The 12551-nt window shown below is 51.8% G+C and overlaps 1 protein-coding gene across 1 annotated transcript; it reads left to right on the top strand.

The window, feature by feature from the left end:
• Positions 1 to 3958: 3958 nt before the first annotated feature.
• Positions 3959 to 12298, top strand: LOC117974836 (translation initiation factor IF-2). Its single transcript, XM_055094003.2, is given in 4 exon segments — positions 3959 to 4271; positions 4274 to 4456; positions 4459 to 4550; positions 10393 to 12298. Coding segments are annotated over 4 exon segments (717 nt in total). The 3' UTR covers positions 10522 to 12298.
• Positions 12299 to 12551: the final 253 nt, after the last annotated feature.

Below are 12551 nucleotides of genomic sequence, written 5' to 3'. Positions count from 1 at the left end.
ACCTCAGCCTCCTGCATTTTTAGGAAGCCCCTCTTGTAGGGATTTTGATGCAGAGGCCTGGGTGCCTCATGTCTCCTCCCATCTCTCTCTGTCTTTCTGTCTCTGTCTCTGTCTCTGTCTATCTCTCTCCCTTTCTCTTTGCCTTATAGCTGCCCTGGGGACTAGACTCTGCCTTAGGCATCCCTCTGACTCCTGTTTGCTTTTACACTGAGGCTGCTTTAAGTCGCACCTTGATCTGAAGCCTTGGGCTTCTGTTCCTATTGCTTGCTTTTGTTGGAAGGGCCGTGCAGCTTCTTGACAAATTGCAAAGGTGCCCACGAGTTTCCAAGTCCCCAACAACCAAACCAGATGACAAACAAGGATGCAGCCCATGGCTGGGGAGACAGATTTCATGTCCACACAGAGACTCCAAGATGCTGAACTGAAATCCACCCCGAAACCTGTTTTCTCTCTCATTTAAGTTCAATGTCACCTGGGGGCTTGCAGGGCAGGGCTGGTGACCATTCACAGGGCAAAGATGCTTTGAAATGTCAACTGAGAATGGTGTGGTGGTTGACAGATGGCACATCAGGGCATAGATTAACATGGAAAGAGAAACTCGCCCCTTGGGGGGAGTGTGTGAGGCTGGCAGCCACACAGAGGGCTTTTCCTGCGAGCTCTCGCATAGATGCAAACAGCCAGGAGGTTTTGCTTTCTGAGCCTGAGTGGAAGCATGTTCCTCCCTGCACATTGCCGTTCTGCAGCAAATGTTTATTCCTGTTGCTTTGATTAAAAGTGCTTACCAGGCCGGGTGCTGTGGCTCAAGCCTGTAATCCCAGCACTTCGGGAGGCCGAGGCGGGTGGATCACAAAGTCAGGAAATTGAGACCATCCTGGCTAACACGGTGAAACCCCGTCCCTACTAAAAATACAACAAATTAGCCGGTCATGGTGGTGGGCGCCTGTAGTCCCAGCTACTTGGGAGGCTGAGGCAGGAGAACGGCATGAACCTGGGAGGTGGAGTTTGCAGTGAGCCGAGATTGCACCACTGCACTCCAGCCTGGATGACAGAGCAAGACTCCGTCTCAAAAAAAAATAAAGAAAGTGCTTACTGAAAGGGTTTGACGGGAGTGGTGACAGTGTGAGTTATGGCTCTGCCGGCTGCCAGTGGAGCCAGCCGCTCTGCACAGCTGTGCAAGGGTGTTTTGAAAAGTAGCTCAGCCAGCCAGGAGTGACTGGGTGTAAGTGTTGCTGCCACAACATCTTGTAGCCTGATTTGGGCCGTATTTGCAGAACCCCTAAACCACTACATTTGTTCAGGCTTAAAAATAAGCTTGCTTTTTTGGTTGTTTTGGTTTGTTTTGGTTTGTTTTATGAGATGGAGTCTCGTTCTGTCACCGGGTTGGAATGCAGTGTCATGATCTCGGCCCACTGCAACCTCTGCCTCCTGGGTTCAAGTGATTCTCCTGCCTCAGGCTCCCGAGAAGCTGGGACTACAGGCGTGTGCCATCATGGCCCGCTCATTTTTGAATTTTTAGTAGAGACGGGGCTTCACCATGTTGGCCAGGATGATCCGATCTCTTGACCTCGTGATCTGTCCACCTCGGCCTCCCAAAGTCCTGGGTTTACAGGTGTGAGCCACCGTGCCTGGCCAAACATAAACTTACTTTCTTACCTCTTCTGCTGAACTCTATTTTCTTCTTTTCCCAAATGTCTTTATCCAGAAGAGCTTTTAGCAACAAAGTTACCCAATGCCCTTCCCTAGTCTCTCCTTGCAACTGGCTCTCAGCAGGGGGTGGGAGGAAATCCTTGACAGAACCAATTTACATGACTGTTTGGAGGACTCTGGCTAGCCCCAGGAGGTGTTTGCATTTTGAAATGGTTACTAGTGTCAGAATGTTTCATTAGTAAGAGCACAACCTCTATGTTGGATGCCCTGAATTTGAATCTCAGCATTGCCACTTTGTATATAACCAGAGGATGGATTTGGGGACCCAATGGATCTACCATGACATGAAGTTGCACCAACATTCACCTGACCTCCAAAATGCCTATTCTGACTGGTAGACCCTAGTCTCAGCCTAGTGCCAGTTCAGAGCCTGTGTCCAGTGATCCTGCACAGGTCTCATTAGTTCCTTTTCTCCTGTTCAGTCATCCTGGTAAAAGGCTGTGTATTCCCTTGGGGGCAGGCTGGGAGAAAGATTGACAGTATAAATTTTTGGCAGTGGAGCAGAGTCCTTTCTGGAGGGGACCTGGCTTCCCATTCAGACAAGGGACTCTGGGTCTGTGAACTGGCTTATGTCTGGAAATTGACTGGGGACTGTGACTCTGTTTTTATGATTCAGATTAGACTTCTGCTCACCAGACCTAGAACTCTTCTGCAAACACAGATCCAGTAAAAATGTGGCAGGCTTCTTACCTATTCCACTTCTAGGAATGCCACGATCAGCTGGCACCATAGGTCTCTGCGAGTCAGGCTATTCTGGTTGCAGCTTTGACTCTGCTGTCTTTTATGGTAACTGCATCCACCTTGCCTTTGGGGATTGAGTGCTCTGAACACTTGGCCCCGGCCCCTGTAGTGTGCCTATGTCACTTACCCTCTTTATACCTCAGTCTCCTCCTCTGTAAAATGGGCATCCTAATAGCACCCACCCCCAGGGCTGCTGTGAGGTATAGATGGATTAGCATATGGAAAGTAATAGAAGAGGGTCTCAAAGTCCATGTGTCGTTATCAGAATTATTTCATGACAGGGGAGAGCTGGAGGAGAGAAGAAGGTGCTGAGCACACCCATGTGCTCTCCCACCAGTGTTTCCTGAGCACCTACTATGTGCTGCCCACTGTGAGAGCTGTTAGGGTTGAAATAGGGAGCACAGCAGGGTAGGGGCCGCCATCAGGAGCTTAGTGGAGAGACCATTGTGCAACATGGTTCCAGCGCTTGGGGTGGAGAAGCTCAGGGAGTTCAGGGGCCTAGGATCCCGGGCAGAATCATGGAAAGGACAAAGTCTCCCCAGCCTCTCCTGCCTCCACTGCCTCCCTGGCCTCCTCTGCTTCCCTGGCCTCTCCTGCCTTCCTGGCTTCCCCTTCCTCCCTGGCATCCCCAGTCTCCCCTGTCTCTCCTGCTTTTGAGGTAGGCCAGGAGCTGCTGGTGCTCACTTAGCCTGTCCTGGACTCTTGGTGTAGCACCTCGATGTCCAGAAAATACCCCCGGGTTCAGCTGATCACACAGCTGATCACACAGCCAAAGAAGGAGCTCCACACTGACACTAAGAGTGCATCCTGGGCTCATTCATCAGGGCATGCCTCCAAAATATTTCTCCACATCTCCTCTCTTTGCCCACCTGCATTATCTCTGTGCCTGAGCCCTGGCTGGGGGCCTGCAAGTATCCCCTAACTCCTCTGTCCCTGCACGGCTGGGTCCCAGGCAATCTGTGTGCCCACCACACCTCTCTCCCCTCGCCCTCCACGCTCCAGCCCCACAGTCCTCTTTCTGCTTCTTTCCCAGCCTCTGGGCTTTTGCACACGCTGTTCCCTCTGCCCGAACATGCTCCACTGGGCTGAGAAAAACTCTCTGAGACGTCTCTCAACTTTTACTTCCTTTGGAACAGCCGCTGCTGCTGTCCCTCTCCCAGCTCCAAGACCTGCTGAGCCTCCTGTCTTTTTCAGTTCCCATGCCCCCAGCACTTCTCCTTCGCCTCCTTTTGCCCAATTGACAATGTCCGTTCTCAATACCTTCTCACCCAGCGCTGAGCCCCACTGTGTGAAGGCAATGCCCGTCATGTTCACCACAATATCCCTTCCCCATCACCATGCCTGGTCCACAGAGATGCTCAAAAAAGATCTGTTGGTAGGCAATGAGAAGGTGCATTCACGTCATCCTGCAGGCGGAATTCTCCACGAGTTTTGAGCAGCCTCGGTTTTCCCGCCACCTCCAAATCATGCAAGACACAGGGTAAGAGCAAAGACAAGGTGGCTGTGGCCGATGTCCACCCTCTCGGGGCGTCCCTTCTCTTCTCTCCTCCTTGGACAGGGAGACCATCGGGGTGCAACCTGGCTGTGGCGGGGAGGAGGGGCAGGGCCTGGCCAGAGCGGGTATGGCCACAGGCAGGGGACAGCGACTGCTTGGGCCTGGGCAGGTGAGCGCAGCGCAGGCCAGGGCCCGGCGTGTCCGCGGTGCGCGCGAGCGGCCAGCAGAGGGCGCCAGAGAGCCAGGAGCGGCCCGCAGAAGAGCCCGCGCCCGCCCCGATGCCCAGCTCCGCGCCGCGCGGACCCACCGAGCCTGCGCTCAGACGCCCCAGTTCCGCCGACAGGCCGCTCGCGCCGGGTCCTTCCCCTTCCCCAGGTGCAGGCAGAACCCCCGGAGCCATGGCCAGCCCTTCCGGCAGCTGCGAAGCCACTGGCAAGCCCCGAGGCAGGGATGGCCAGCCCAGGAGGGAGGGGGACGACGTCGCTCCCGAAGAGAAGAGGCTGCGGCTGTTGCTGGAGGGGGAAGCGCACAGCCCGAGGACCGGGAGGACGCGCCGCGGCCGGGCAGGGAGGAGACCGGCACCCAGACAGGTGGCGACTGCAGAGGAGTAAGTGACGCGGGCGCTGGGGTCCGGGGGTCCCGGGGGAGCAGGGTAGGGGCGGCGGGAGGCTCCGTGGCCGGCCCTGGGTTGAAGTTGGTAATTGAGCGGCAACTCCGGCGGGCGCGGAGTGACAGCTCGTGACGGCCCCCGAGACGCCAGCTGCCCCTTCTCGGCTGTGTGGCTTCGACTTCCTGATTGTCCCACGACGTCCCTGGCCGCGAGACGCGCTGGACTCTGCGGCTAGCCCAAAGGGGAGGGGGAGCCCCGCGTCCTGGGGGCCCCTAGCAGAGGAAGTGGCGGGGGTCGCGCTAGGCATCCTGTCTGGGACCCTGCCGGTGCCTCTCACCTGGCGAGGGGCCTGTGGCGGGGGTAGGGGGGAAGTGCCTGGCGCCAGGCTTGGCCAAGCCCTGCTCTGCTGGGCTGCGGGCTGGCGGCGCTCACCCAGCTCCTCACCTGTCCCGCATCTTCCTGTTTTTCTTCCCTTTCTGGTTGGGCAGCGAGAGTTGAGAGGAGGCAGATGGCTTCCATCCCAGAAATCGCTCTCCTCTTTCCATCCCTACAGAGAGGGACAGAGAGGCAAAGTTCCTTGCATCCCCCGGGGCGCTGTCCCTGTGAGCTCCCGGTGTCGTGCACACGTGAGCCCCTGAGTCACCGGGCTTGTGTGTGTGCGATGGGGCTCCGTGGCCAGCCTGGCCTCCTGGGGTTCACTTTCTGCTTTCCTACCCCAACTCTTCCTGTGTGGCTTTGCTGGCCTTCCACTGGGGAGGCACATGGGTTTGGAGGGCAGATGAGAGCCCACTGGAGAGCTGTACCCCTCAATGAGGGCCGCCACCTTGATGATTTTTGATGGATATTGGGGTTGACCTCTTTGTTCCTTCCGCATGTTTTTTTGTTTGACCATTTGCTCAGCTGAGCGTGTCTTAATAATTGGATTCGTGGTTAACGAGCCCCACCTGGGCGAGAGAGTGGCCTTCATTCTGAAACCATTTAGGCAGCACGGGCAGCCCTCCTCGCAGTGGGCGGCATTAGAGCCCACCCTGCCCAGTCTTGGGGTTGCTCCTTGATGCTGTCTGGGAGGCTTGCTCATGGTGACATCCTTATCTCTCCGTGCACGTTACCGCATTCAGAGCTTGGGTCACGTGGACACTGAACTCAGGCGAATTTTCTCTGAGATCCCGGGAGAAGAAGGACAGTTCTCTGGAAGGTTTTCCAGGGCCGATCACGGAAAGGATGAGAAGGGAGAGGTCCTGGTCGGGGACACAATTACGGTGACAGTGTAACGCCGGGAAACTTTATTGCCTGAAGTCCCTCTCACTCCCTCTACCTCCCTCTTTTACGTGGACTCTGCCAAAGACCAGGATACCAGAATGCAGTGGAGTGACCAAGTGTAGTGGGACCTTGAGAACGCGAGTCTGGAGCCAGGCGGCTGGGGTTTGCATCCTGGTTCTGCCCCTCCTTAGCTGGCTGACATGGCACAAGCCACTTACCCTCTCTGAGCCTTACTGTCTTCAGTGGCAAATGGATCTGTCAACAGGCCCCATCGCCTGGGTTTGTTACTGCTGAGATTAAGGGAAGCTCATCCATAGAAGCACTTAGCGTTGTGCCTGGCACATACTGTATGGTGGATAAATGGGAATTAGGACTGAAGCTCATGGCTTGGTGTGTTTTTGCAGTGATGCTTTGTTCTGGGGTGCATCACAAGAGACAAGGTTCTTAGCCGGGCATGGTGGCTCAAGCCAATAATCCCAGCACTTTGAGAGGCCGAAAGGGGAGGATTGCTTCAGCCCAGGAGTTTAAGACCAGCTGGGCAACAGAGTGAAGCCTCATATCTACAAAAAAAAAAAAAGCCAGTTATGGTGGTGTGTGCCTGTAGTCCCAAGTACTTGGGAGGCTGAGGTGGGAGGATTGCTAAAGCCTGGAATGTCGGGCTGCAGTGAGCTGTAATCACACCACTGCACTCCAGCCTGGGTGACAAAGTGAGACCGTTTCAAGGAAAAGAGAGAGAGAGAGAGAGAGACAGACCCACAAGAGTCTTAAGCCAGAGTCTCCATGTTAAAATGCTTTCTGGAGGCTAAAAGGGTGATAAGTTGATAATGAAATATTTAAAAGGCAGAAACCCCACTGAATTGTTTGGTCCACAGAGGGAAATGGGAATCGCATGACCTGAAGGATGATGGAGGAACTGAACAGAAACCATCCTTGTTTCCTGAATCTGCACATGGCACCCTCTTTTCACAGTGCCTGTATCTGCTCAGTCTGGCGGCCCCTTGAAAAGAGGGAATCTTGATTTTCAAACTTAAAATTTGGCCCAAAGCCCACCGCTGCCCACAATGCCCGCCAGACACATTCCTCTTCCTTTTTAGTTTCTATGGGAATACTCTTTGAAGAACCCATGAAGCAGTGTCAGGCTGGTGTGAGAATCAGCAGTGATTTCTTTGAGGAGGAGAGCCTGTTTCTTCACTCACAGGCCATGTCTGAGTGGATCAAGAAGAACAGAGTGCCCTTTTATGAGATTTTGTCTGCGTAGACCATTAGCTTGGTAAAAATGTCAAAACCATCCTCGTTCTTTAATAGCAGATTATTTTGGACTTTTCTCTGCAAGAAGCAGCATGGGCATTCAGATGCTTTAAGGATAAAATGTTCTTTCTCATCACAGGCCTGGTGCTCTGGATGGCTGAGGTTTTAATGTTACTGTACGTCCCTTGGAGTGGCTCCCAGGCTGTGCTCTTGTGGTTGGGTGGCAAGGGGTTGCTTTATTCGGTGGTGGCTAGAGGATGTTTTAGCAGGTAAATTGGGACCCCAGGAGCCCCTGAGTGCCAAGTCCTGCTGCAGGGCATCTGTTTATGGTGGGGAGGTGGGGAGGGGGGTGTGGAGGGTGAGGGGTATTGATTTCCTGCGAATATCAGAAGTTTCACAGGCTTCTTGTATATCCATAAACACCCACCCCATTGAGAAGGCCTAGAAAACCTGGCGCTCCCCAAGCCTTTATTGACGGCTTGTGAATGATCCCAGGGTGTGTCTGACCCACAGCTCCTCCTGGAGGGAGAGAAAAGTCTCTCCTAGGTATTTGGTTATCAACCTCAACCATTTGCTGAGCCTTCCCCAAGACCAGGCACCTCAGCAGAAATTTCTGGGTTGTCAGGCAGAACCGAGCATTCAAGGGTAATAACTCACTGGAGTCCCTGAAGTCCCTGATGGATGCACCAGGTGAAAGCATCCAGGGTTGAAACCAGATGAGGGAAGGTTATTGTGAGCCTGGGGCTCCTGTAGAGGTGCATCCACGTTGCAGGGATTTTCCTTCTTGCTGAGGAGAAACCTGGGTTCTCAGCTTTGCCACAGTCACAACACTTGGGGTGAGACCATTCGTGGTGGTGGTGGTGGGGCGTCCCGTGTACTGTAGGATGGTTAGCAGCATCTGTGGTATCCATCCTCTAGGTACCATTCTCCTCTCCCAGCTATGGCGACCCCAGATGTCTCCAGATGGTTTCAAATGCCATGGAGCAAGGGAGTGGTATGTGAGCAAAACCACCCCAGTTGAGAGCCATTGGTCTACACTTGTGGAAATGTTGGAGGGTGAGAGTTTCAAGCTTGGGTCCCTGCTGTACCCTTGGTGAGCAATGCGGTCTTGGAAAATTAATACTACTCCAGGGGCCTCAGTTTTCTCATCTATAAAATGGAGATAAATGAGACACACTTTCATAGGAAGGTTATATGGGATTTACTGAGATAATAAGACAGTACATGGAAAATGCCAGGCATAGAATTTATTCATTTTATTTTTTTTTAAGACGGAGTCTTACTCTGTTGCCCAGGCTGGAGTGCAGTGGCATGATCTCCACTCACTGCAATCTCCACCTCCTGGGCTCAAGTGATTCTCCTGCCTGAGCCTCCCGAGTAGCTGGGATTACAGGTGCCAACCACCACACCAGGCTAATTTTTGTATTTTTAGTAGAGATGGGGTTTCACCACATTGGCCAGGCTGGTCTCAAACTCCTGACCTAAGGTGATCCACCTGCCTCAGCCTCCCAAGGTGCTGAGATCACAGGTGTGAGCCACCACGCTGGACTGGGCATAGCATTGTAACACAGAGAAAGCACAAAATACTTGGGCAATATCTTTTTACATTTGGCTTGTCTAGACTCCATCCTCCATCCCCTCATGCGCTGGTGCGGTGCAGACCAGAATATCACCCACCTAGACTGCAGAGTGGATTTGGGTGGCATCTTGTCTTTCTGCACAAGACTTGCCTGTTCCCCACCACATCCCCCTGGTTCTCAGGGTCCAGGATTCCAGGAGGCAGGGATGTGGGCAGGCAGGGCAGGTGGCCCACCCAGTTCACTCCCACGCTGGTGACCTGCAGAGCCAGCTCTTCAAGACAGGGTGTTTTGACCAGCTTCCGGGTTTCTGGATTTCCATTTGAGCACAGCTGGACTACACAGGCTGAAGCTCTCCCTGCTGAGATATAGATATTTCCCTGGCGATGATCTTTCAAGCTGACATGAAGACATGACCACCCACTGGAACGTGGTGTGTCTGCCGTGGCACCCTTGTAATTTGTGAGGCAGGCTCCTGAGGAATGCAGTGCGTAAGTGGGAAATGGTGGGAAGTTCTCCCATCCCCCACTGGCCAAAAGTGCTGCCTGCGCAGGTTGGTGGACGGTCCTTTGAGCAGGAAGAAGACACGGAGTACATTCCTGTTAGCTACGACAGAGAGGGGCAGGGTACACACTGGACATTTCAAGCCCCTGCAGAGAAGGAAGTCTTACTGTGCTGGGAATACTTGTGGAGTGGGGGCTGTGTTGCCCTGGGCTTTAATTATTTCAGGAACATTTAACCGCAGGGCTGGCAGGCTGGATCTTGATATGTGTTTCTCAGTTGGAAAGACTTTGGACCATAGGGAAATGTCTTCTCAATTCTTTTAATTTCATTAAGGTGGTCATTTTTCTTCTTGTGGCCTCTGGAATGTGACACAGAACTCAAGGGACAGGAAGGAGATGAGTTGGAGGCTGGGACAGGGGTCCCTGCCAGGGATGCTGGTGACTCACATGACGGAGTTGATGTATGGAGTCTGGTGCCTGGTTTGGGGAATGTTTGTGGAATATGTTACAGAGCACTGATGGACCTATCAGGTACTGGAGGTAAATGGTCAAGTCTGATCTCAGGGCTGGCAGTGTCAGGCAAGGACAGGAAGTTGACGTTGGACTCATTGGCTGAGGTTGCTTGGGACCCAGGGGGCAATGTGTGCCAGGACAGATGGGTCTGGGGCTAGGAAGGCAGGTTTGGGCTGGAGCCTCGGGCTTGGGAGGCATCCCAGGTTGACTGTGGTTGAGGCTGTGGAAATGACCTCGATTGCCTGGGATGAGAGTGGAGACAGACAAGATGGGGGTTTTGCTCTATGCCTGGGGAACCCACCTCCCAGGTTCAAGGGGTTCTCCTGCCTCAGCCTCCCAAGTAGCTGGGAATGCAGGTGCATGCCACCATACCTGACTAACTTTTGTGCTTTTAGTAGAGATGAGGTTTGGCCAGGCTGGTCTCAAACTCCTGACCTCAAGTGATCGGCCCACCTTGGCCTCCAAAGTGCGGGATTATAGGCATGAGCCACCATGCCTGACCATTTTTAAATATGAATTTTTATGGAATATTTTCACACACATTTTACTGTACGTTGGAAAAGTCAATCATGATTTGAAAACTTTATCAAAATCCAATCAAATGTCAATTAACCATTTAATTGTGGATGGGTAAGGAGACTATTTTGACCAAAACATGTTAGAACAATTACCACTTATAGAAATAATCTATGTTTTAATGTTTTAGTTGAATTAAAGAATCTTTTATATTCTGTCCAGGCGCAGTGGCTCACACCTGTAATCCCAGCACTTTGGGAGGCCGAGGCTGGCGGATCACCTAAGGTCAGGAGTTCGAGACCAGCCTGGCCAACATGGCAAAACTGTCTCTACCAAAAATACAGAAATTAGCCAGGTGTGATTGCACACACCTGTAATCCCAGCTACTTGGGAGGCTGAGGCAGGAGAATCATTTGAACCTGGGAGACAGAGGTTGCAGTCAGCTGAGATCGCACCACTGCACTTCAGCCGGCCTGGGTGACACAGCGAGACTCTGTTTCAAAAATAAATAAATGAATAAAATAGAATTCTGAATTTTATTTTTAATAATTATTTTTGTAAAGAGAATGTCTTGTTTTTTGGAGTTGTTGAATTTATTGAATTGACAAAAATTATGTACAAGAGGGTATACAACATGATGTGATTGAAGTATGTATACATTACGAAATGGCTAAATCAAGCTAAATAACAAACCACCTCCCAGACTTATTTTTTTTTGTGGTGAGAACACTTAAAAATCTACTCTCTTAGTGATTTCCAAGTGTATGATATGTTGTTTTTAACTATAGGTACCATGTTGTCCCATGGATATCCTGAACTTATTCTTCTTCTCTAAAAATGACATTCTGTGTCCTTTGGCATCTGCCCACTTCCCCACCCTGGCAACCATCATTCTACTCTGCTTCTGTGAATTCAACTTTTTTCTTTTCTTTTTCTTTCTTTTTTTTTCTTGAGACAATCTCATTCTATTGCCCAGGCTGTAGTGCAGGGTTGTGATCTTGGCTTACTGCAGCCTTGACCTCCCAAGCTCAGTCAATCCTCCCAACTCGGCCTCCTGAGTATCTGGGAGTACAGGCATGCACCACCACGCTCCACTAATTTTTGTATTTTTTTGTAGAGTTGGGGTCTTGCTATGTTATGCAGGCTGGTCTCGAACTCCTGGGCTCAAGCAATCTGCCAGCCTCAGCCTCCCAAAATGCTGGGATTACAGGCATGAGCCACCATGCCTGGCCGAGTTTAACTTTTTTAGATTCCACGTATAAGTGAGATCATGTGGTATTTGTCGTTCTATGCTTGGCTTATTTCACTTAAGATAATATCCTCCAGGCTCATCCATGTTGTCTCAAATGGCAGCATTTCCTTCTTTTTGAAGGCTGAATAGTATTCCATCGTGTACATACACCACAATGTTGCTGGAAGTGTAATGGAAGCCAGTTGGGGGAGGAGGGAGAAAAGATTCACTCTAAGTCTAGATGCTCCAGCACCCACCCAGGGTGTGTGCAAGGAAGTGCAGGTTGCTCCTGGTCTTGCAAACTGTGGTTTGTGGGACTCCAAAGCCCCTATCCTTCCACGATGCTTTCTGTCCTGTTATCACATTTCCTTGGAGGAGAACTCAGCCTTGGTGGAGAGCCCTGCTCTGGCTTTGTCCCTCGGCATGAGATGGCAAAGGATGGTGCTGCTGGGAGACCCTCACGTCTGTGCACTGGGGGCTGCTTGCCTTCTCCATTCCTCCTTCAAGTATCTGAGCAGCTCCTGTGTGGCAGCTTCTGGTCTACGAGATGGATGGGTCCTTGGAGATCACGCTGTAGCAGAGGAGGCAGGCTGTAGCCCACAGGCCAGAACCAGCCCCCTGCCTTTTCATACAAATAAAGTTTTATTGGAACACAGCCACACCCATTTCAGTGCATATTGTCTTGTGGCTGCTTTCCTGCTACAATGGAGAGTTGAATAGTTGGGACAGAGACCTATGGCCAGCAAAGCTGAGCTATTTACCATCTGGCCCTCAAGAAAAAGGAAAAAAAATGCTGATCCTTGTACCCCGACAGTCTTAGGTTAAGAGGACTTTGTACCACCCTGACGTCCCAGGCGGCCATGAGTCCAGCCACCCTTGAAATGTACACAGGTCTGGGCTAGCGTGCTTTCTGATTTTTGTATGGGGAAGAGAAAGGAGGGAGGAAATGGCAACTTGTTGCCCTGTTCTAACATTTTCCTAAGATGGGTCTCCAGGCAAGGGCTTGGGATCTCACCTTGCACAGTGTACAAAACCCAGTGAGGCCGGCTGTCTTGGTGCTGACACTCTGAGGGATAGAGCCCCCAAATGACTAGGAAGAGAGATAAAAGAATAGTTTTTGCAAGTACAAGAAGTGGCGTTATTGAAATTA

This window comes from Pan paniscus, chromosome 9 (assembly GCF_029289425.2).
Source record: "Pan paniscus chromosome 9, NHGRI_mPanPan1-v2.0_pri, whole genome shotgun sequence".
Lineage (NCBI taxonomy): Eukaryota > Metazoa > Chordata > Mammalia > Primates > Hominidae > Pan > Pan paniscus.
The sequence above is the reverse complement of the archived record's forward strand: the minus strand, read 5'-3'. Positions and strand labels throughout refer to the sequence as shown.